At 38.7% G+C, this 20,117-nt stretch overlaps 3 protein-coding genes across 4 annotated transcripts; 1 reads left to right on the top strand and 2 right to left on the bottom strand.

Annotated features, from left to right (window-relative positions):
* The first annotated feature begins 327 nt into the window (after window positions 1-327).
* On the top strand, window positions 328-4,529 carry LOC129365972 (procathepsin L-like). 2 transcript variants are annotated; one of them, XM_055039541.1, is made up of 9 exons: window positions 334-359; window positions 842-870; window positions 998-1,135; window positions 1,356-1,478; window positions 2,031-2,180; window positions 3,129-3,353; window positions 3,421-3,589; window positions 3,989-4,091; window positions 4,220-4,529. In XM_055039541.1, the coding sequence occupies exons 3-9, from the start codon at window positions 1,013-1,015 to the stop codon at window positions 4,320-4,322; spliced, it is 996 nt and encodes a 331-aa protein (XP_054895516.1). In that variant the 5' UTR covers window positions 334-359; window positions 842-870; window positions 998-1,012; the 3' UTR covers window positions 4,323-4,529. The 2 variants fall into 2 exon arrangements, with proteins under 2 accessions (XP_054895515.1, XP_054895516.1); XM_055039540.1 differs by lacking the exon at window positions 842-870 and having other exon boundaries at window positions 328-359.
* fbp2 (fructose-1,6-bisphosphatase 2) lies at window positions 4,363-13,995 on the bottom strand. Its single transcript, XM_055039539.1, has 7 exons — window positions 13,667-13,995; window positions 12,359-12,521; window positions 11,412-11,504; window positions 10,406-10,546; window positions 9,754-9,891; window positions 6,469-6,588; window positions 4,363-5,084 (listed from the first exon to the last, which is right to left on the bottom strand). Exons 1-7 carry the CDS (start codon window positions 13,837-13,839, stop codon window positions 4,899-4,901), a joined length of 1,014 nt encoding a protein of 337 aa, XP_054895514.1. The 5' UTR covers window positions 13,840-13,995; the 3' UTR covers window positions 4,363-4,898.
* Window positions 13,996-15,684: 1,689 nt separating this feature from the next.
* On the bottom strand, window positions 15,685-19,195 carry LOC129366263 (fructose-1,6-bisphosphatase 1-like). Its single transcript, XM_055040008.1, has 7 exons — window positions 18,983-19,195; window positions 17,783-17,945; window positions 17,448-17,540; window positions 17,206-17,346; window positions 16,991-17,128; window positions 16,798-16,917; window positions 15,685-16,204 (listed from the first exon to the last, which is right to left on the bottom strand). The coding sequence occupies exons 1-7, from the start codon at window positions 19,150-19,152 to the stop codon at window positions 16,013-16,015; spliced, it is 1,017 nt and encodes a 338-aa protein (XP_054895983.1). The 5' UTR covers window positions 19,153-19,195; the 3' UTR covers window positions 15,685-16,012.
* Window positions 19,196-20,117: the final 922 nt, after the last annotated feature.

Genomic DNA, 20,117 nt, shown 5'->3' with positions numbered 1-20,117 from the left:
AATTTATTCCAGCCAAAAGAAGCCAAATCAAATTTTCTAATATTTTTCTTTTTTTCTTTGAATTAAAATGTTGAACAATTTGATTAATTTGATTTTATTCCCAAAATTTTGTTTTTACTTATAACTTTGTTTTCTATTATTAATTTATTTATTAATTTAAATATTTATAATTTTAGATGCTGATGCTGAAGCGGCCAAGTGTGTCCTGTTTCAGGAATCACATCACCTGGACACACCTGGATCACCTGGACCAATCAGAAAGCTCAACGCTTTCACATTGAAAGCTTATAAACTTTCTGCTCCTCGGCGCAGAAAGGAATCGGTTCTCTGCTTCTCCTCATCAACAGAAAAAAATCACAGTAAGTTTCAAAGGTTTAATCTCAATTTATATGATAAACTTTATGTTTATTTTTTCTTTATTATTATGTTGAACATTTTAACTGTAGTTGACATTTAAATTGTTATATTCATTACTTTTTAAACATTAAATTGTGGTTTGCCGAGAACTGAAAGAAGAATATAGTTGCATGTCAGAGCTTGAAGAAATAATTATCTTCTATATTAAATAATTTAGTTTGGGGCTTTTTTTCTTTCTGGAATCAAATCCAGTGATCAATACAGTGATCAACTGATCTGTTGGTTATTTTGTGGCTTAAATGATAAAATGGATGAAAAAGTAAATCATTGGACTGAATAACAGAGTTTAATCTGTAAGTTTGGTAAAAATAAAACACAAATAGAAGTTAACGTTTATACATTTTCTCTGTTTGAAAAAGATATTTTACAGTTTCTGTTGAAGTGATTTCTTGATTCTCCAGGTGAAATTTGTGTTTAATCCCAGTTAATTCACTGTTCAACAAGGCCAGGCAGGTTTGGACAATTTATTTTACCTTCATGAGTGAAATCATAATTTTACAGCTTAATAATTTATGTGCTGCCAGAAGTCCTACATCCTACATTTATTCAGCTTTTTGATGTTTTTATTTATTTCTTCCAGCTGAAAGTGGGAACAATGCTGCATTTAGTGCTTCTGATGTTCTGCATGAGTGAAGTTCTGTCAGCCCCGAGTCGAGACCCACAGCTGGATCAGCACTGGGAGCTGTGGGTGAACCGGTACAACAAAACCTACCACCAGGTAAAAACAGCCGATGAACAACAAAACAGGCATGAAATGCAACACATGCACTGAAAGCTTGACTGAGATGTTACATTTCCCATCCAAATCTCATCCTCCCATTTTACAGCATCAGCATCTAATTTGACTAAAATCCCCGATTCTACGAATTGTTGTAAATTTGACTCTTTAAATCCATTTTTGACCAGAAACAGCTGATTGAATGTTGGTGTTGCTGCAGAAAGAGGAGGGCTGGCGGCGGATGGTGTGGGAGAAGAACCTGAAGAAGATCGAGATGCACAACCTGGAGCACTCCCTGGGGAAGCAGACCTACCGTCTGGGCATGAACCACTTCGCAGACATGGTGAGGCAACAGAGCAGATATTATCCGCAGGTCAACCTCCTTTTCTCCAGTCCTCCTGCTAAGATTGAGGGAAAAGTTACCAGATTATTAAAAATCAATTTAACCTAATTGTTAATGCAATTTACAGTTCAATTTTGTGAAATTACGTTATGAACTGCAGGGAGGAACAAAATGATTCTCCCAAAATATCAGGTACAAAATGACCAAAACTTTAAGTTAATGAAAAGGGATTGATGAGGGTATGTAAAAAAAAGTTGTTCTTTTTTTTTGCATAATTAAGATAGTAATAGAAGCTAAATGAAAGTAAGTGGCTTTAGTTTCATAATTAATGCATTAAACTGGTTGTGAGGTGGAAATCCTCAGCCCTCCATGTTGACTCAAAATGGACGATTTGGAGGTTGCTCTTGCAGAGCAGGTTCATCTGCACCAGCACAGGGTCCCTGTGTGAGGATTCGTTTTCAGAGAGTAACTGAGTGGTTTGCTACTTACAGCACTTTTCTTTTTGTGTGTTTTTGTTGTGGCCTGTTGTGCTGACTGAAACATTTCCAACAGACTCAGGAGGAGTTCAGGCAGATTATGCACGGCTACAAACCCAAAGCAGAGCCGAAGGTTGGGACCATTTTCAAGAAGCCCAGCTTCCTGGACGTCCCTGTTTCTGTGGACTGGAGGACAGAAGGATACGTAACGCCCGTCAAGGACCAGGTAACATCATCTGTTTTCTCTGAAATAAACATTTTTCTTGGCAGGTTGTCTAACTTCACCTGACTTGTCTGAGTGCATATTTTCCACTTTGCTTCCTCAACTTGTATCATCACTTGCTGAAACCAAGCAGTTCACTGAAGGTGAACCAAGCAGTTCACTGAAGGGAGTAATAATAAATCATTAAATTAAAGTCAAGTGTGAATAAGCTTGTTCATGTAGTAAAAAAATCATGGAAACAAAAGATTCAACATGTTAGAATGACACACAACTGTGATAAGCTACAGTGGAGCCAGCTGCACACTGAAAAAAACAAAAACATGCCATCAATCTCCTTCTACTTCCTGTTGTCTTCTTTGTTGTTTCTGCCAGAAGCAACATCCGGCTGTTGATCACGACTTGTGTGAAGTGACAAAGTGTTTCTGTTGCCTTCGATGTGGCCGATAAATCTCCTCATTCCAGCACAAAACCCTTTTAGAAGTTTAATTTATAGCATTTGTTCATCTCAATTTATATGATAAACTTTATGTTTATTTTTTCTTTATTATTATGTTGAACATTTTCACTGTAGTTGACATTTAAATTGTTATATTCATTACTTTTTAAACATTAAATTTTGGTTTGCTGTGATCGAGAACTGAAAGAAGAATATAGTCAGAGCTTCTGACATAGTTTCAGAGCTAGTGAAAGTGCTTTAAATTGATTTTTTTCTCCAGAAAAGGAAAGTTTTTTTTTTTAATTGATATGTCTCCATTAAGGAAATGTATTTTCATAGTTTCAATTTGCTCAGTTTTACTGTGTCAGTGGAAACACAGTAAAATGAGTCAATACTCCAAAAGTAAAAGCCAGGAGTGACCCAGGAGGTCGGGGGTCATCCTGCAGCCGGCGGGTTGGTAGTTAGATTTCCGAGGCATTGGATCCTGACATGCTCTGCTTTCATTCTGCCTTCAGGCCCGCTGTGCTTCCTGTTGGGCCTTCAGCGCCACCGGCTGCCTGGAGGGCCAGCTGTTCAGGGCGACCCGCAGGCTGGTTTCGCTGAGCGAACAGAACCTGATGGACTGTTCTAGATATCTGGGCAACAAGGGCTGTGATGGTGGTTGGGCTAAGATGGCGTTTCAGTATGTTCATGAAAACGGTGGTCTGGACTCTGAAGAATCGTACCCATACCAGGCAAAGGTAGTTCTACATCATTTGGCTCCTGCTTGACATTTTATGACACTAAGTTCTCCTCTTTGGTCTGCAGGACAACCTGCAGTGCTTCTACAACGCGTCCTACAACGCCATCATCGTTGACGGCTACGCATCCATTCCCAGTGGCAGCGAGGAAGACCTGATGGAGGCCGTGGCCACGATGGGGCCCATTTCTGTCGCTATAGACGCCAGTCAGCACTCCTTCCAGTTTTACCAGTCGGGTAATCTGCTCTAAATATACAGTGATTCAGCTGATTCATCTACAATGTAGTGCTTTTAGATTGTCCCATAAAATTATTATTAATTAATAATAATACTAATGTAGGAGTTACAATGTATCACTTTTATAATTCAAACTCAAAAATACTTTATTGGTCCCAACGGGAAACTAAATGTTGTGAATAATATTAATTCAGATTCTTTAAGAGTTATTGTAGACACTGATGGCTGTTGGCAGGGAAGATCTTTCATAGCAGTCTGTATTACAGCACATCCGTAGAAACCTCTGACTGAAGACGTTGCCGTTTCAAAAACAAATGGCTGGTTTCTGATGAACAGAAGGTTCCTGTGAATCTGGAGCCGTTAGCTGTTTGTGTAACTCGACTCTCTGCGTGTTTAAGGCGTTTACTATGAAGAGAACTGCAGCTCTGAGCAGCTGAACCACGGCGTCCTCCTGGTGGGATACGGCTCCTCCGATCAGGATTACTGGATCGTGAAGAACAGGTCAGTCACTTCTGCAACATTACTTCGGTGGAGAGTGTGTAGTTTTAATGGTTCATTTCTGAGTTTTGTATTTTGAGACGTATCATTAGAAGTCATTCATATATGGCTTTTTCATATTTTCTTTGCAGCTGGAGTGAAAACTGGGGCAACAACGGCTACATCCACATGGCTAAAGGCAGGAATAACAACTGTGGCATTGCAACAGATGCCAGCCTTCCTGTTATCCTCTAAGCAACGTTTCCTTGCACTCCTGAAGGCCAAAGAATGAGAATAAAGTCTCACAGTTTTTTATTAACAGGAGATTGTGCAATGATTTATGGAAACATGTATATGTAGCCCATGCATATAGTTATGCTGCTTAATGACTGACTAACACTTGCTGGTTTTATGATCATTTTCAGCTTTTGCAGTAATCAATAAAATATCTGAATCCCTTGTTATATCAGTCAATCAAGATTATTTTTACAGCACATTGCAAAATGCTTCAAATCATAAAACACAGATAAAAAGTCATGAAAACTTCACATATGGTGTCTTTAAAAGGAAAAGTAGTTTTCCTTTTAAAGACAGACTCTCGAATAGTCAGGTTAATCCTTAACCTGAAAAAAATCACTTTAACGTCTAAAAACCAGTTCTACCGTTTAAGATTAAGAACATTTAAATATTTGGATTTTATTACAAGTTAAATCTAAAATCTTGTTTACAAAGCCGACAAATATTTAGTTTTGTCCAAAAAGAAAAAAAAGTCTGAATCTTTCCGGCGATAAAACATCGGTTGATGGAAAACGTTCAGCTCGGCTGCAGCTTTCATGAAAACTTCTTCACAAACGACAGATATTCGTTGACGTCGTCCGGCGAGCCGACCACGAAGGGAACCCGCTGGTGGAGCGTCTCGGGCTGAACGTCCAGGATCCTCTGGGTGCCGGTGGTGGCGAGGCCGCCCGCCTGCTCCATGAGGAAGGCGATGGGGTTGCATTCATACAGCAGCCGCAGCTGTAAGAGAACAGCTTTAATTTTTCAAAAAAGGCAAATCCATCAACTCAGAAAGCTCTGAACAGAAACTATCAGGCAGCTCCTGCACATTTGACATGTAAACGAAGTTATTAAAGCAGCTCCAAGGATGAAAACAAAGACACCAAACTGGTTTCTTTATGTTTGCACAAAGGTATGTAAATCTAAATAACACAACTGCATGTTTGCAAAATGACCATAAATATCAACAATCAGAGCTGAACCCAAAAAACAAGAAAACTCAGCAGGCGCTTAAATTAAGCTTTTAACAATTTCAACATGTTTTTGTTAACATACACAGAAACAGTCAAATTAAGTTCAACAAATTTCTCCTTCAGTGCAAAAACACATCTAAACAATGTCTTTGGTTTAGTTTCAATATCTTGAAATAACCCATAAAATGAGACAAAACTGACTTATAAGTAACTTTTCAGCAACATAAATGAGTTTAAGTCAATAATTTCTTCACATTGATGAAAAGGTTTCTGTTCCACTTAAAACAAGATCTGCCAGTGGAACAAGTTCTTTTTCATCAATAATAAATAGATATTTATTTGTTAGTGAATTTCCTGACTGGAGCCCTGAGCAGTTGGTCAGTTTGCTTCTGCCTTGGGCCGGCTCTGCAGGTCCATTCGGTATCTAGAGGATTAAAAGGTCACGACAGCCGAGATGTCAGGAAGCAAACGAGGTGAAAGGTTGTTGATTATCTTTACAGCCTCTCTGCAGCATAAATAAACCTTATTGATCGGTGGAGGGAAAACATCCCCACAGCTGAACAGATGTTTACAGATAAACATCTGATTCTGCTGACAGAAAACCACAAAACTGGTTCCAACCTTCATGGTTTTCAGTCTGTAGGACAGAATTATTTACGTTAAAACAAACTCAAACTGTAGCTTCGTTTTCACGCAGTTTTCAGCTATTTTGGGTTTAATTCTGTTCTTTTTTGTATGTTTTAATAGCTTATTGCAAAACACAGAATCTCACCAGGTATGTTTGGTTTAGTTTCTAGTTAAAATATTTATAAAATACTTTTATCAAAACTCATTGTCACTGTCAAACTTTGTCAAACTCTTGTATTTTTCATTAATGACATTGCAGCGAAGTTTGTAGAACTCAAAACATGTTTCATGTTTTACAAGAGAATATTTCTTGGACTTTTAGTCATTTTTTATGGAAATGTTATGCATGAAAACACCTAGGAAAAAAGCTGGAGAAATTGAATTGATCTTTAAACAATCAATTCAGTAGATGATCTTTTTTTACTGTGAGATAAAAAATAACAGCATGGTTATTGGAATTCAAATACTTAACATTTTTCATGATTAGTTGGTTATAAAACCAAACCGTCTGCGTCTGATGTTACCTTTCCTTTGGGGCTCTTCTCGTTTGCAGGATACATGAAGATCCCTCCGTAGGCGATGGTGCGGTGAACGTCTGACACCATGGATCCCACGTAACGGGCCCCATACGGGGAGCCTCCGTCCTGCAGGACAGACACTCACTTCTGTTATTAACTGGTTTTTAAATAAATGGTTTAATGCAGTTTATTGAAAAACATTTGGATCAGGGTTGTTATGTGAAACAGTTTTATGCAAAACACAGAATTGACCTGAAGTTTCATCTTGATTATCAAACTTCTATCAGATTTAAATTTATAAGATTTTTTATTTGCTTTTAAAGGGAACATGTCATGCAAAAACTATATTTTGCAAGTTTTTATTCTTTGAAATGGCTTCTGAAAACAACTCAAGACTTAAATAAAATAACCAAGACGTTTTTTGACAATGAATTCATAGTATTTGGTGTCTGGAAAATGTGCAGTTTTAAAAACTCTTATATCTTAGTTCACCAAAGATAAGTCAAAAATAACTTGCAAGTAACTTTTTAGCAAGATACAAGAGCTTGTTTTGTGGTTCCTTAATATTGGTAAAAGTTCTGGTTCCACTAGATTTCTTCAGTTATGAAACAAGAAAATCTTTCTAGTTATGAGTGAAATAATCTGCCAGTGAAACGAAAACTTTTTGTTTCAATATTCAAAGTCTATTGAAATGAAACAATCTGATTGTTTGTTAGTTTTATCTTATTTTTAATGTACTAATATAAAATGTAAAGCCTCTCAACAAAAACAAAACAGTTTGTACAAGAAAAAAACTTTTGATTGATAAATACTAAAAACACTTTACACTAAATCCTCCAGATGTTTTGCTTGATCTTTGTGCCGTAACTTTAAAGGATAATCAATAACCAGCAGAGGGGTCAGAGTTCACCTGCAGCCGATCTGGGTCACATTAAGCAAACAAACTCCTCATGCGTCGGAGTGGAAAATCATTTTTGTGGCTTTGCATGTTTGGAGTCGTGTGTTTGCTGACTCATCACACACTCAGTGTGTGTTCACATCGTTCCTCAATACACACCTGAATGCACACAAAACTCTGAAACACTCATCTTTCTCTCTACGCAACAAATGACGATCAAAATCCGACTTTCTGTTCATTTCTCCGTCATTTTTTAATTTCTCCAGATAAAATTGTGGCCAGAGTTTCTTGTAACCTGAAACTTTCATCCTCCAACTTGTTCTAAAGTGAAATCAGCAGCTTGAGAGCAGGAAGTGAAATCTGTGCTGCTGCAGTCAGTTCAACGTTCACGTTGCTCCATAACCTCGTGATTTCAGTTTCTGCCGGAGGGGAAAGCTGCGGTTACAACTCCCATCTGCTGCATCACTGTCACCATCAGGAGGTTCGAACCGTCACACAATGTTTTCCTTTTATTTTCCAAAAATAACCCAAAGCAGGAAGTAATGAAACCTTCTGGCATCTAAAGTAGTTACATAGTGGCAGATTCAGAAAATAATCAGGCTGCTGTTCATTAAAATGGTTTTTATTTTTATCCTAAAGGTGGAAACTTACGCCAGAGTATGAGAAAAAAAGAATAAAGTTGTAAAATTAGGAGGATAAAATGAAATACAAGAATAAATATAATTAGGCCTGTTCAATGAGGCTATTTAAGGGCAAAATATTATTATATTACATTAATATTAGAACAATATTTTGTTATTTCTCATATTATTGTGATTTATTCATAAAAGCGACACCAAATAGGTAATATTAAAATAACTCTGACACAAAAAGAGTCTTAAAGTTGCAGAAAAATGAGGAATTTAGATCATTTTTGGTTTTATTAATAAAGTGCTAATAATATGAGAATAAACTACAAAATAAAACATTATTATAATAGGACAATATTTCACCCTCAAAAAGCACAAAGTGATGTTTTGAGATATGAGCATAAAAAACAACATTTGAATCTGCAGCAGTGAGATTATTTTCTTCCTCTTTGCTCAACACGTTCAGTTTGAATCTGTGCAGGTTTGTTTCTGCACAGCTGATCGGTGCCATGGAGATCAGAGGATTTCTCAAACATGCAGGAAATGATCAAAGCAATGGTGCAGATATCAATGTCACATGATGATACTGTGGCATGACTGCAGGATTCACGGGATGATGAGTCACAGAGGAAATAAAAGATTCAAGCTTTTCCTCTCTGACTCATCAGTGGTTCTGAACGGACTCAGTCATCGTGTTTTGGACTCTGCAGAGCTGAACAGGCTCCAGAGTTTCCAGCTGACAGGCTGCAGCTTCCTGATCGCTGGGTTTGACCTGCGGCGCCCAGAACGAAGCTGCTAACCCCGAAGAAACCAAATATCACCAAGTCACTCCTGAGTTTGCTTCGTCTTCTTTCTTATGTCCAGATGTTTGCAGTAGAAACTACAAATATTTAATATTTTGTATTTTGAAGTTTGTTTGTTCGTTAACAGGGTTGACATGGAAACAAATTATCCCAGAAGTTTTTGCCATAAATGAAAATATAGTTTTTTTGTTTTTATTTTTTGAGAAACTTTTCAATGGATGTTCTTGAACATAAATTTCAAAGAACATATTCTCCAAACTCAATAAACTTTAAATACTAATGAACATTCAACTCTTTAACTGAAAGACATTTTAATGATCCAAAATAGAAAAATAAACAAATAAAATGAGTAATAAAGTCTTTGTAAACAGATTTTGTCCTGAAAGTAGAAAATAAATCATGAATTAATTTCTGTGCAGTCAGCGTTCTGTAAACCCACCCAGGCAGATCAAACGCTTCGTCAGGACTCACATGATGAGCTTCGGACACGATTTTATTTCTGCACCAGCAAAAGTGATTCTCCTGAGTGTCAGCGAGTTTTTTTTCTACTTTACAGCTTCATCAGAAGGAATCAGATTAACAACAGAAAAACATCAACTCATGTTTCTGCTGCAAAAACACTAAATATGACCAAGTTGGTTCAGTTTGTACAGTGCAAACATCTTAATTCACAACAAGTCAAATGTAACTTAGAAGTAGCTTTTCAGCAAGAAATAAAAGCTTGTTTGAAGTTAATAATGCCTTAATATTTACGTAAAAAGTTCAAGTTTTACTGGCAGATTATTTCACTTGTAAATGGTCTTTAATTTGTCGTCAGTATTAAGGATTTATTGACTGAAAACAAGCTCACTTGTAAGTTAGTTTTGTCTTAATTAAGAGAACTAAGATGTTTACAGCAGAATAACCTGAAATACTTTTTTACAGTGCATCAAGGCTGTAGTCCTGAGTGGAAACGTTTCACCTCGGGGTGTTTCTTGTGTTTGAGGTACTCGTTGATGGAGGGGTGGAAGTATTTGGCGTAGCCTTCGTTCAGACTGTAGATCTTTCCCTTCTGCTTGATCCGCACGTTCCTCTCGATCAGGATGAACTCACCGATGGCCTTTAGAGCGGAGCCAAGAAGGAAATGTTTAAATTCACCGAAATGTTCCGGAAAAGATTTGATTTCTAAGCTTAAAGCTCAGAAACAACAATGAATAACAGCAAATATATCTCTGTGGATTTCAAGTTGCTGGTGTTCACTGCAAAAACACAAAGTCTTACAAAGTCATTGTGATGTAGTTTGTAGGGCAGACATCTTAACACACTAGAAAAAGACAAAACTAACTTGCAAGTAACTTTTATCCAAGATACAGGAGCTTATTTTGATATAGGTAAAATAATAATATTAATATTAAGGAATTATTTACTTAAATTAAACTCCTATTATTCGCAGAAAAGTTACTTGTGAGTAAGTTTAGTCTTATTTTAAGTGCATTAAGATGTTTGCAGTAAAACCTAGTCCTTTACTTGTTTTTTGCGTCTCTCAACAGAATTTGTTTGATGCCAATTTATAACAAATATTTGCAGCTGGAGATTAAAAAAACCCGGCAAGTAGCTCAGGTTGGCGGACTGACCGGGTCGAGCATGAAGAAGTTGAGTCCGGCGCCGGTGCTGAGGGCGACGAGCGTGGCGCTGCCGTAGAGTGCGTAGCCGGCGCACACGATGCTTTTCCCCTGCTGCAGGGCGTCCTGCTCTGTGGGCTCGCCTTCTGACGTCTGACCGCAGCGACAAGAGGAAAACACAGAGCTGGCTAAGCAATGCAACTGGAACGATTAATCATGATTTATGATTTATTAAAATCATCAACTACTTTAGTAATCGACTAATTAACTGAACTGAAAAAAACACAAAATCTTATAACATTTTTTGTTCTAGTTTCTAGTCTGCATGTCTGCATGTCTTAGTGTACTTGAAATAAGAAACTAACTCACAACTAACTCTTAAGGAAGACATAAGAGCATTTAAGTAAACAATTTATTAATATTGATGAAAAGGTTTTAGTTTCACTGGAAGATTATTTTACTTATGATATGGGGAAAATGGAAGTGAAATAATCTGTCGATGGAAATAAACGTTTTGGTGAGATTTGTTGATTTATCTGAACTCTGTGTTCATGTGACGTCAGGCACAAAATGAATCCTGTGCTGCTGCATTTCAGGCTGTAAAATGTATTATTTTTATTAACGTGTTTTAATGCATTTCTAATAAAGCATTAAGTGAAAAATTAGGAGAGTGCACCACAAATCAAATTAATCAATCGTCTGAATAATCAATATTTAAAACAGTCATTAATTTTCAAACATGTCACACATTAATAATCATTAATTATTGATGTTTCCTTTTTAATCATTTATCAAATGAACAGCATTAGTCTGAGTTCTTTGCTTTGACCCATTTATTTAATTTAAAATATATCAATAATTACTTAAAAACTCTCTTTATTGCTTAGTTGTTACATATTTACTATGTTCTCCTGCAGTCAGTTGAACAACACCTCCCTCTGGTGGCTGCAGCGTGTTACTGCAGGGTTTTTAATGGAATCAGTTTTGGATGAACAGATTTGTAAACAGTGAGACTCACCCGTTTGTAGATGGCGAATATGGTGCCAATGGAGGCCAGGCAGTCGATGTTACTGGATCCGTCCAAAGGGTCAAAGCAGACCACGTACTTTCCCTGAGGTCAAACCAATGAATCAGTTTTATCTTCAGGGTCTGAAGATAAAACTTCTGATCAGGAGAAACTGATGCTTATCGCTCAGTCTCAGCTTGTTTCAGACGCTGGTCTGGTTCTGATGGTCATGATCCGAAACTCGTGACCAAAGGTGAGGAATGGCACCTGGAAGGACCAGCCAATCACCTTCCAGCTGAAAATAAGCCTTCAATATAGATCCTACCACAGAAAATTATAATAATAAAAATACCAGGTGTAGATTTCTGCCAACAAATCAAAAATTCCTGTTAAGTTTTTCTACAAAAATTTCTGGGATTAATCTCCAAATTTCCTTGTTTTTTCTAATATGTTTCCAATTTTCAACTTTTTGAAACTCTGAAATGTTCTTGATTCTTTTCCTTAAAATTTCCTTAGCGCTTAGATCAAAATCCAAAATGTCTACATTATTTTTCTAGAGAATTTCTGAGACTAACCTCAGAATTTCAGATGTAGATAAACATTAAATTTTCAACTTTTCAAAGTGACATTTTAACATTTTTTTCCAGAGGATTTTTTTCAGATTAATCTCAGAAACTTCTGAGTTTGTTTTTTTAAATTTTTTTGCAGAAATTTACTCCTTATTTTCTCATGTAAATTGGCCCTAATACACCATCGCAGTCTGCAACTCCAAAATAAAAAAGAACATTCACTTGTGAAAAACATGAGGTATTGCAAACAATGCCTCGGTGGAACACAGCATAAATTTCTCATCATTGGTAAAAAACATTTATCTACATGTTTAATGTAGATAAACATGCCTGAAACTTGCAGTCTCAGGCATCCCAGCCTTTAAATGTGCGCTGGCCCTTTAAGGTTACCCGTTTGTCCTGGGGGGTGACGATGAGCTCCTTGTTCTCCTCGGACACCAGGCAGCAGGTGCTGTAGGACGCCTGCAGCATGTTGATGACCAGGTCGTTGGACAGGACGTCCAGCTTCTTCACGTCGTCCCCCGTCACGTTGACGGAGCCGGCCATGCCCTGCCTGGAGACAAACGCAACATAACCATCTGAGAAGGTTTCAGATTAATCCCAGAGATTTTCTACAAAAAGACAGGGACATTTACGAGTTTCAAAAGTCAAAAATTAAACATTTTTGAAACTCCAAATTTTTACAAGACAATTTCTGAGATCAATCTAAAAAATTCTGAATTTTTGGTCAAAATGTTAAACTTTTCAAACTCAGAAATTTTCATTTTTTCCTAGAAAATTTCTGGATTAACATCAAATTGCTGAGATTTTTGGCTATTTTTCTCATCAAGCTTTATCTAAAAAAGTTTTTGTGTTGCTTCTGCATCATATTTTATGATAGAAATAATTGCCTTAATTGAGTGGAGAATGAGGAGGAAAAAGAAGAAACTACACAAAATTGTCCAAATTTAAAAAGAACTGGAGAAACATTATTAAAAATTCAGAAGAACATCTCAGCTGGAGGAAATCAAGGAGTCTAAATGATTGGACTTCTTGACGTTAGAAGATTTAAAGAGGACGAAGCATCTGGACTGGTATATTTCTTGACTGGTACATTCTTGAATTTCTGCACCATCCTAATGATTTGGTCTGAAAACCTGACTGTGTCTCCCTCAGTCCCCAAACAAAGAAGATTGCAAAGTCAATTTTGAGCAATTCAGAACGTTGACCAGTCGTGTGTAATGTTTAATTTCTCCAAGATAATGCAGATAAGTGAATCATAACCAAACACGGCGTTACGACAGGACTGCTGAGGAAACGTTAAACCTCGACTGAGGCAGGAAAATAAAATGTCCAACATTTGGACCTGCAGAGGAATCAGCTCTGACTGGAAACTGTCACCCTGTCGTGAGTCTCCATGAGAGAGATGATCTGGAGAACAATCAGTTCCTCTGCCTTCTCTCAGCGCTAATATGAAATATCCAATGAGAGCCAGGGGGCGGGTCTTAGCGCTGTCAATCACTCCCTGGTGCTGCTCACCATCAGCAGAGCCTGTTCTGAATGCTAAAGCTAGTTAGCATTGCAGGTAAACAGTTTTTCCTCTGACAGCATCAAAACATTTTCTTGTTTTTTCAAAGCAAGTTTATAATTTTTCAAATCCAGAAATATAGAATATTTCAGATTTTTTCCTCCTCTTTCTTCCTGACAGGTTCTACTCACAGGTGGGCGAGTCCGGCCTTCCGCACCGCCGAGGAAATGGCCTTGATGGCGGTCAGCATGGCGGTCAGCAGCTGGGTCAGCTCCCCGGTGGCTCCCTTCGCCTGCCGGCCCGTCTCGATGATGAACCGGGTCAGGGTCCAGACATCCGTGTCAAAGGCAGACTGGTCCGACATGCTGGGTTCTGGTCCGGTGCTGATTCAGTGCTGAGTTCTGGTCCAGTGCTGGGTTCTGGTCCGGTGCTGGGTTCTGGACCGGCGGCTTTCCTTGCAGGCAGCAGGTTCGGACGGGCTTTGACTGGACCTCCTGGTCTGGCTCCGCGTCGTTGTCATTCCGGGCCGGCGGATCTATTTGTGAGCCCGGCCCGGCCCGGTGGTGTCGAGTGTCGGCTGCACAGCTTGAGGAGAGAAAGTGCAGGAAAACCTGATTTATAAACTATTTTATCAATTCATTAAACGTTTATTTTAATGCAACCTGAGCAGCTTTGCTCATGAATAAACTTTGCAGAATGTTTGTCAATAAAAATGATATTTTCTCTGGTTTTCTTGGCTCTTTTCAGCTTAAAGGTCACAGAGCTTGAAGAACTCAGTCTGACCTTTCAGCTTAAGGTCATCTGAAGCCTTTTGGTGTAAAGGTCAAAGGTTGACACCTCCTGCAGGATAAAGTATCATTTAACCTTCATGCATCATTTTACCCATTTTTATTTATTTCAGAAATAGATCTTTATGTGGGTTTGGTTGTTTTTGACATGGGAGACAAAAATGTTTTTTTCTTCAGTCATTTTCACAAAATATAACCTTGAACAATAATCACCATTTTTTTTCTCTGTTTGATAAATAATCCAATTTATTGTTGCTAATTTTTGATGGTGTAACTTCACTGCAACGCTCTGGGTTTCTTCACTTCCTGTTTTATTTTGAAATTCTGCACTCGTTTTATGGTTGTATGGTTTAGCTAAGTGTTTATACTTGACATTTTGTTAATTATATTCATCTGATGCTTATTTCTCAATGCAAAGAAAAGTACCAGGATGTCTTGATTTACTTAAAATAAAATAATAAAACAGATTATTTCACTTTTAGGAAACTTTTCCCTCAAATTATCTACTAGTGTAACTGGTATTTTATTGCCTAATATTAAGAAATTCTTCATTTTAAAAAAAGCTATACCTTTCTGAAAAGTTATCTCTGAGCTAGTTTTGTCTTATTTCAGGTTTATTAAGATTTGCATTAGAAACTGGACGAGAAAATTTGGTTTTTATTTTTCGCTGTTTGTCATAACCTCTTTTTTTCTTTGTCTTGCTCCATTGTTTGCACATCGTTCACTCCCATACTTGTGTAAACTTCCTTTCTACATTATTTGTTCTGCTGGCTGCTTTTGTAAACTTTATCTCTTTCTTCCCTTCATAAAAAAAACACACATGATGCAAAACCTGGTTTGTTTCAGGAGAAATGAGGTCTTCTTGTTTCTGACTGAGTAATAATTACTAAAGTAATCATTTCATCTTTGAGCCGAAATCCTGAAGTTGTTTGTTTTTCCAACTAAAAAGGAAAAATATATTTCTTGTGACTTTTTTCTTCTCTGCACAGCAAAAATACAAACATGCAAAATTTTAATGAACAAAGTGGCAGATTTTGTTTTGTTTTAATAAAACATTTTTCTAACTTTTTATGTTTTTTATTTGATCCAGAAATTCTGTTAACAATGGGAACTTTCTTTAAAAAAAACTATTACTAAAGTTTAATAGAATTAATGTGCTTTAGTCTTTTTTAAAAATGAAAAATTGTTGTATGTTTATAGCTCTACTTATTGTGAAATTAAAATTAAAAATCTGTTAAATTTGTCATTGAAATATGGCAAAAGTTTCCACTGAAGGTCAAATTTATGGTATTCTTGAACTGCAGTCAGGAGCTGCATAAAACCTGCTCCAGCCGCCATAAATGTCCTCTGAGCCACAGTTTGACCTTTGACCTCATGACACTGAATACTTGAATCTGCAAAATGACGACACCGATTACATCTTCATAGAATCCGTTTGGTTTATTTAAAATATTTTCTTCCAAACATTTTTTATTGAACAAGATAAAATCAGCATTTTGGTTCGTAGGTTATATTTGGTCATTTGCATATTTTGGCTGATTAAAGCAGCTTTTTGTAAACTGAAGAGTAAAGTCTTCATTTCAGGTTTACTGAAGCTTATGAACAACTCAAACAGTTTGACTCATTAAAGCCCGAAAATCTCCCAAACCGTTTTGGTCACAAAGGAAGGCAGCTGGTCGGGCAGCGGGTCGGGCAGCGGGTTGGTGGCGGGTCAGCAGCGGGTCGGGCAGCGGGTTGGCACCGCCCGCCTCACTTCGCCGCGTGTTTCTTGCAGATGGCGATGAACTCCCGGACGTCGTCGGGGGAGCCCATGGCCACGGGGGCGCGCTGATGGATGCCTGCGGGTTGGATGTCCAGGATGTTCTCGAAGCCAGTGGACGCCATGCCGCCCGCCTGCTCCATGATGAACGCCATCGGGTTTCCCTCATACAGCAGCCGCAGCTTCAAGCAAATAGAAAGGTTAGCTTCCTGATGCTAATCGATCAACGCTTCCTATTCAATAGTGGAAATGGAAAACATGTAGACGCACTGCAAAAACACAAAATCTGAGTATTTCTGTGGAGTTTCAAATATTACACCTGAAATAAGAAAAACCTGATTCAAGTAACAAAAAATAAAACTTTCTTTTATGTTCGTAATTCTTTAATAATAACGGAAAAGTGCTAAATTTAAGTGAAGTAATCTTACTTTGAGGGTACAGAATGTGCTCAACCTCTAGCTTAAAGCAGAAATGTTAAAAGTTTCTCTGCCCTCGCAGAAAAACTTTAACATTTTTTAAAAGACTCCGTTCAGTTTTTTAAAAATGAAGAAGGATGTGCAAAATGAAGAAACAACATTGTGACAGAACAGCTTGACATGTTGGTCAAGTCAGAGTCGAGACAAATTGTGCAAAAACTAATTGTTGTTGCCAACAAACTGGGATCTGGGTAGTTGTTCGAAGGGTGCAAGCGAACAAAGAAATCATCCTAAAGTTTTTGTGTCCTCTTTAAAAGAGTTGCAACTCGTTTCATCTCTGAGTTTCATCTGGATCTCACCTTTCCTTTGGGGCTTTTCACATTTCCTGGGTATAAAAAGATTCCTCCGTACATCAGCGTCCGGTGGACGTCGGCCACCATCGATCCGATGTAGCGCGCGCCGTACGGCTCACTGCCGTCCTACAAGGACATGAAGTGTTCACGGGTCACACGAGGAACACATGAAACATTTCCTAAAAAATCATCATGTTACCTCAGGAAACTTCTTCCTCTGCAGGTACTCTGTGACAGCCGGATCAAAATACTTAGCATAGCCTTCATTCAGACTGTAAATCTTCCCCCGTTTCTTGATTTTCACGTCGTGCTCGACGAGGATGAATTCGCCGATGGCCTGTTGAGCAAAACGTGAAGAAGGCCGTCAGTGATTAGCAGCAGTTGGTGTAAATGAGAGCCAAACGGAGTACCGACTGGGTCGAGCATGAAGCCGTTGACTCCCTGTCCGGTGGAGAGAACGATCATGGTGGCGCTGCCGTAGAGCGCGTATCCCGCCGCCACCAGGTTCCTGCCCGGCTGCAGAGCGTCCTTCTCAGATGGCTCGTCATCTGTGGTCTGGGAATCACATGGTGTCAGTAACTGGAAGTTTGTTGTCTTCAGTTGATCTTTTTCTGAAAAAAGTGCATCAATGCCAGAGTTGAACGTTTTGCTGCTACCTTTCTGTAGATGCCAAATATTGTCCCAATGGAGACGAGGCAGTCGATGTTTGAGGAGCCATCCAGAGGATCAAAGCAAACGACGTATTTTCCCTGAAAAAGAACCAGAAAAGACATTAAATGAATATCATTACTTGTTTACAGCAGGATGATTTTTTTATTTACAAACCACATCTCAAATGGTTTCCTCAAATTTACATTTTTATTGCTTTTGTTTTGCATTTACATATTTTCTAAATGTAGAGCTACCAGCTACACGGAGAAGTGGTCAGATTTGTCTGCATTAATCTACAGTTAGTTTGCGTCATTATGTTTTATTGGACATAAATTCGGACCCGTTGTTCGGGCTCCACGATGATGGCCTCTTCGTTCTCTTCGGACACCAGAACGCAGGAGGTGAAAGACGACTTGAGCATGTTGATGACCAGGTCATTGGACAGGATGTCCAGCTTCTTCACCTGGTCACCCGTCACGTTGGTGTTACCTGCAATCCCATAACTGATAAAGACACAAAGAGAAGGACAACACTGAGCAGATGCTTCGCTGCTATTATTACTGACAAACGTCTCACAAACTGTACTAAACTGAATGCAGTCGTAGATTTTAGTATTATTCATGTAAATGTTCATTAATACACAGACTTTCATAGTAACAGGTTATATTTACTCAATTACATTTACTTATGCATCTTTTTTACTACACTGCACTTTTTACTTTTACTTGAGTAATTTTATTATGAAGCATCTCTACTCTTAGTAAAATAAAATTTCTGGATTTTCTACCCACTGAATGAAAAACAAACATGTTTTAACCAAACAGACACAGACAAACACCTGCAGCTTTTGTTAAAGTTGCATCAGTGTTTATTAAAAAAAACTTATTTTCTTTTGCCTGTTTTGTTGTTATTATATGAATTATTGTCACTTTGGTCCTTAAAATACCAAAATCTCCACTTAACTTTATATTTTGGTCCATCTGATGATGTAATTTTTAAATCTCTCACTACTTGAGGGACTTTTTACTGGAAACTCTTGCTCTCTTAGTTGAGTGATTTCCTGCACAGCTACTTTCTACTTTTACTTGAGTAGAAATATGTGGAAGATTTGCTGCTCTTACTTGTTTGTGTGCATGTTTTGTGCACTCCACCCACCTCCACTAATCCCTGCTGTCCCATTTTTAAAACTAAAACTGGACTTGCAACAGAACAGAAGGTTCTTTGTTTCTTTCAATCAGAAGAAAATTGAATTGTTGTGGCTGAAGTTTCATTTCTAGCTTGTTAGTGAGGAAAATGGATGCAAAAGCAGGGATTTGGTGTCTTGAAACAGGCAGATTGGATGTTTGCTGAACGTGTGTGCGGGTCCCCTGGAGGTTTGCGCTTCCTGATTGGTGCGCAAACAACCTGAGTCTCCTGCTCAGCCAGTGTGTCAACGTGGATGTGAACGCAGCGAACAAAAGCACACAAAACAGCCGCAGAAAGCGCAAAATGTGCGGCAGTTTCTACAGATAAAACTGCGTGTTTGACTCGGTGAACTCACAGATGGGCGATCCCAGCTTTGCGCACCGCGCTGGAGATGGCCTTCACCGCCGTGCCCAGCGAGTTGAGCAGCGTGGTCAGCTCCCCGGTGCCCTTCGCCTTCCTGCCCTCCTCCATCACGAAGCGGGTCATGGTGACCACGTTGGTGTCGAAGGTTCCCCGGTCAGACATGGTGGCAGCAGAAGTTGGAGGAAACGCTGCAGAACTTAAATGCGCTGCGAGGCGGGACCTGTGAGAAATGCGGGGCCAATCCGGGGCTGCGTGAGAGAGAGGAGTGGCCCGGGCGGGAACACCGATCCGCATTGTGCAAAACTGTCTGTCTGCAAGTCACAAGCTGATAAACTATCAGCAGAGGAGAGTGACCGGAACAAAAGAAGCTGCGCAAGTTTGGCTGCAAGAATCTTTTGCAAGAGACCTAAAGCTGCCGGATGAAATTTATACAAAAATGTGTTGATGCTTTTTTCCTTTTACATATTTGTTGAAATAGTCAGGATAATATTAGACAGATGATCTATGAAAGCCTCCACCCTGTGCGACAGGGCCGTGCAGAGACCTTTGGAGGGGCAGGGGCTCAGAGTTAAAAAAGGCACATTGAACAAGATCTTAAAACACCGAACAACAACAAGCAACAACCTGCATTGGATCAGAATTTAACTGGATCCTGCTGCATCATCTGGGACAATGCAAAGCAAATGTTTATATTTTCCCCAACAGGAATAAAGTTTCTGTTTCTGCTGACGGTCCTGGAGGCCTGAGTTGATCTGAGACCGTTAAACAGACCAGAGGAGAGAAGGTCAAAGGTTATGAAGCTATGAAATAAGCAAATTTGCTGCCATTTTACTAATTAAGCCCTGATGACATTTATTTAACCTCTAGAACAACTTGGCTGCAGATGATTTATAGATCAAAAAGCTCAAAGGGGTTAACGCCAAATAACCTTTTGATGTTCTGAGATCTAGAATAGTAAGACTGGGATACCAAGGCAAAGAAAACTCAGTAGCTGCTGGTCGGGGCCATTCAGAGGCCCCAGACATTCAGGGGCCTCCAGACATTCAGAGGCCCCAGACATTCAGGGGCCTCCAGACATTCAGGGACCCCAGACATTCAGGGGCCTCCAGACATTCAGGGACCCCAGA

The sequence above is a fragment of the Poeciliopsis prolifica genome, unplaced genomic scaffold, assembly GCF_027474105.1.
Source record: "Poeciliopsis prolifica strain line A6 unplaced genomic scaffold, Auburn_PproV2 SCAFFOLD014, whole genome shotgun sequence".
In the NCBI taxonomy this organism is placed as follows: Eukaryota; Metazoa; Chordata; class Actinopteri; order Cyprinodontiformes; family Poeciliidae; genus Poeciliopsis; species Poeciliopsis prolifica.
The sequence above is the reverse complement of the archived record's forward strand: the minus strand, read 5'-3'. Positions and strand labels throughout refer to the sequence as shown.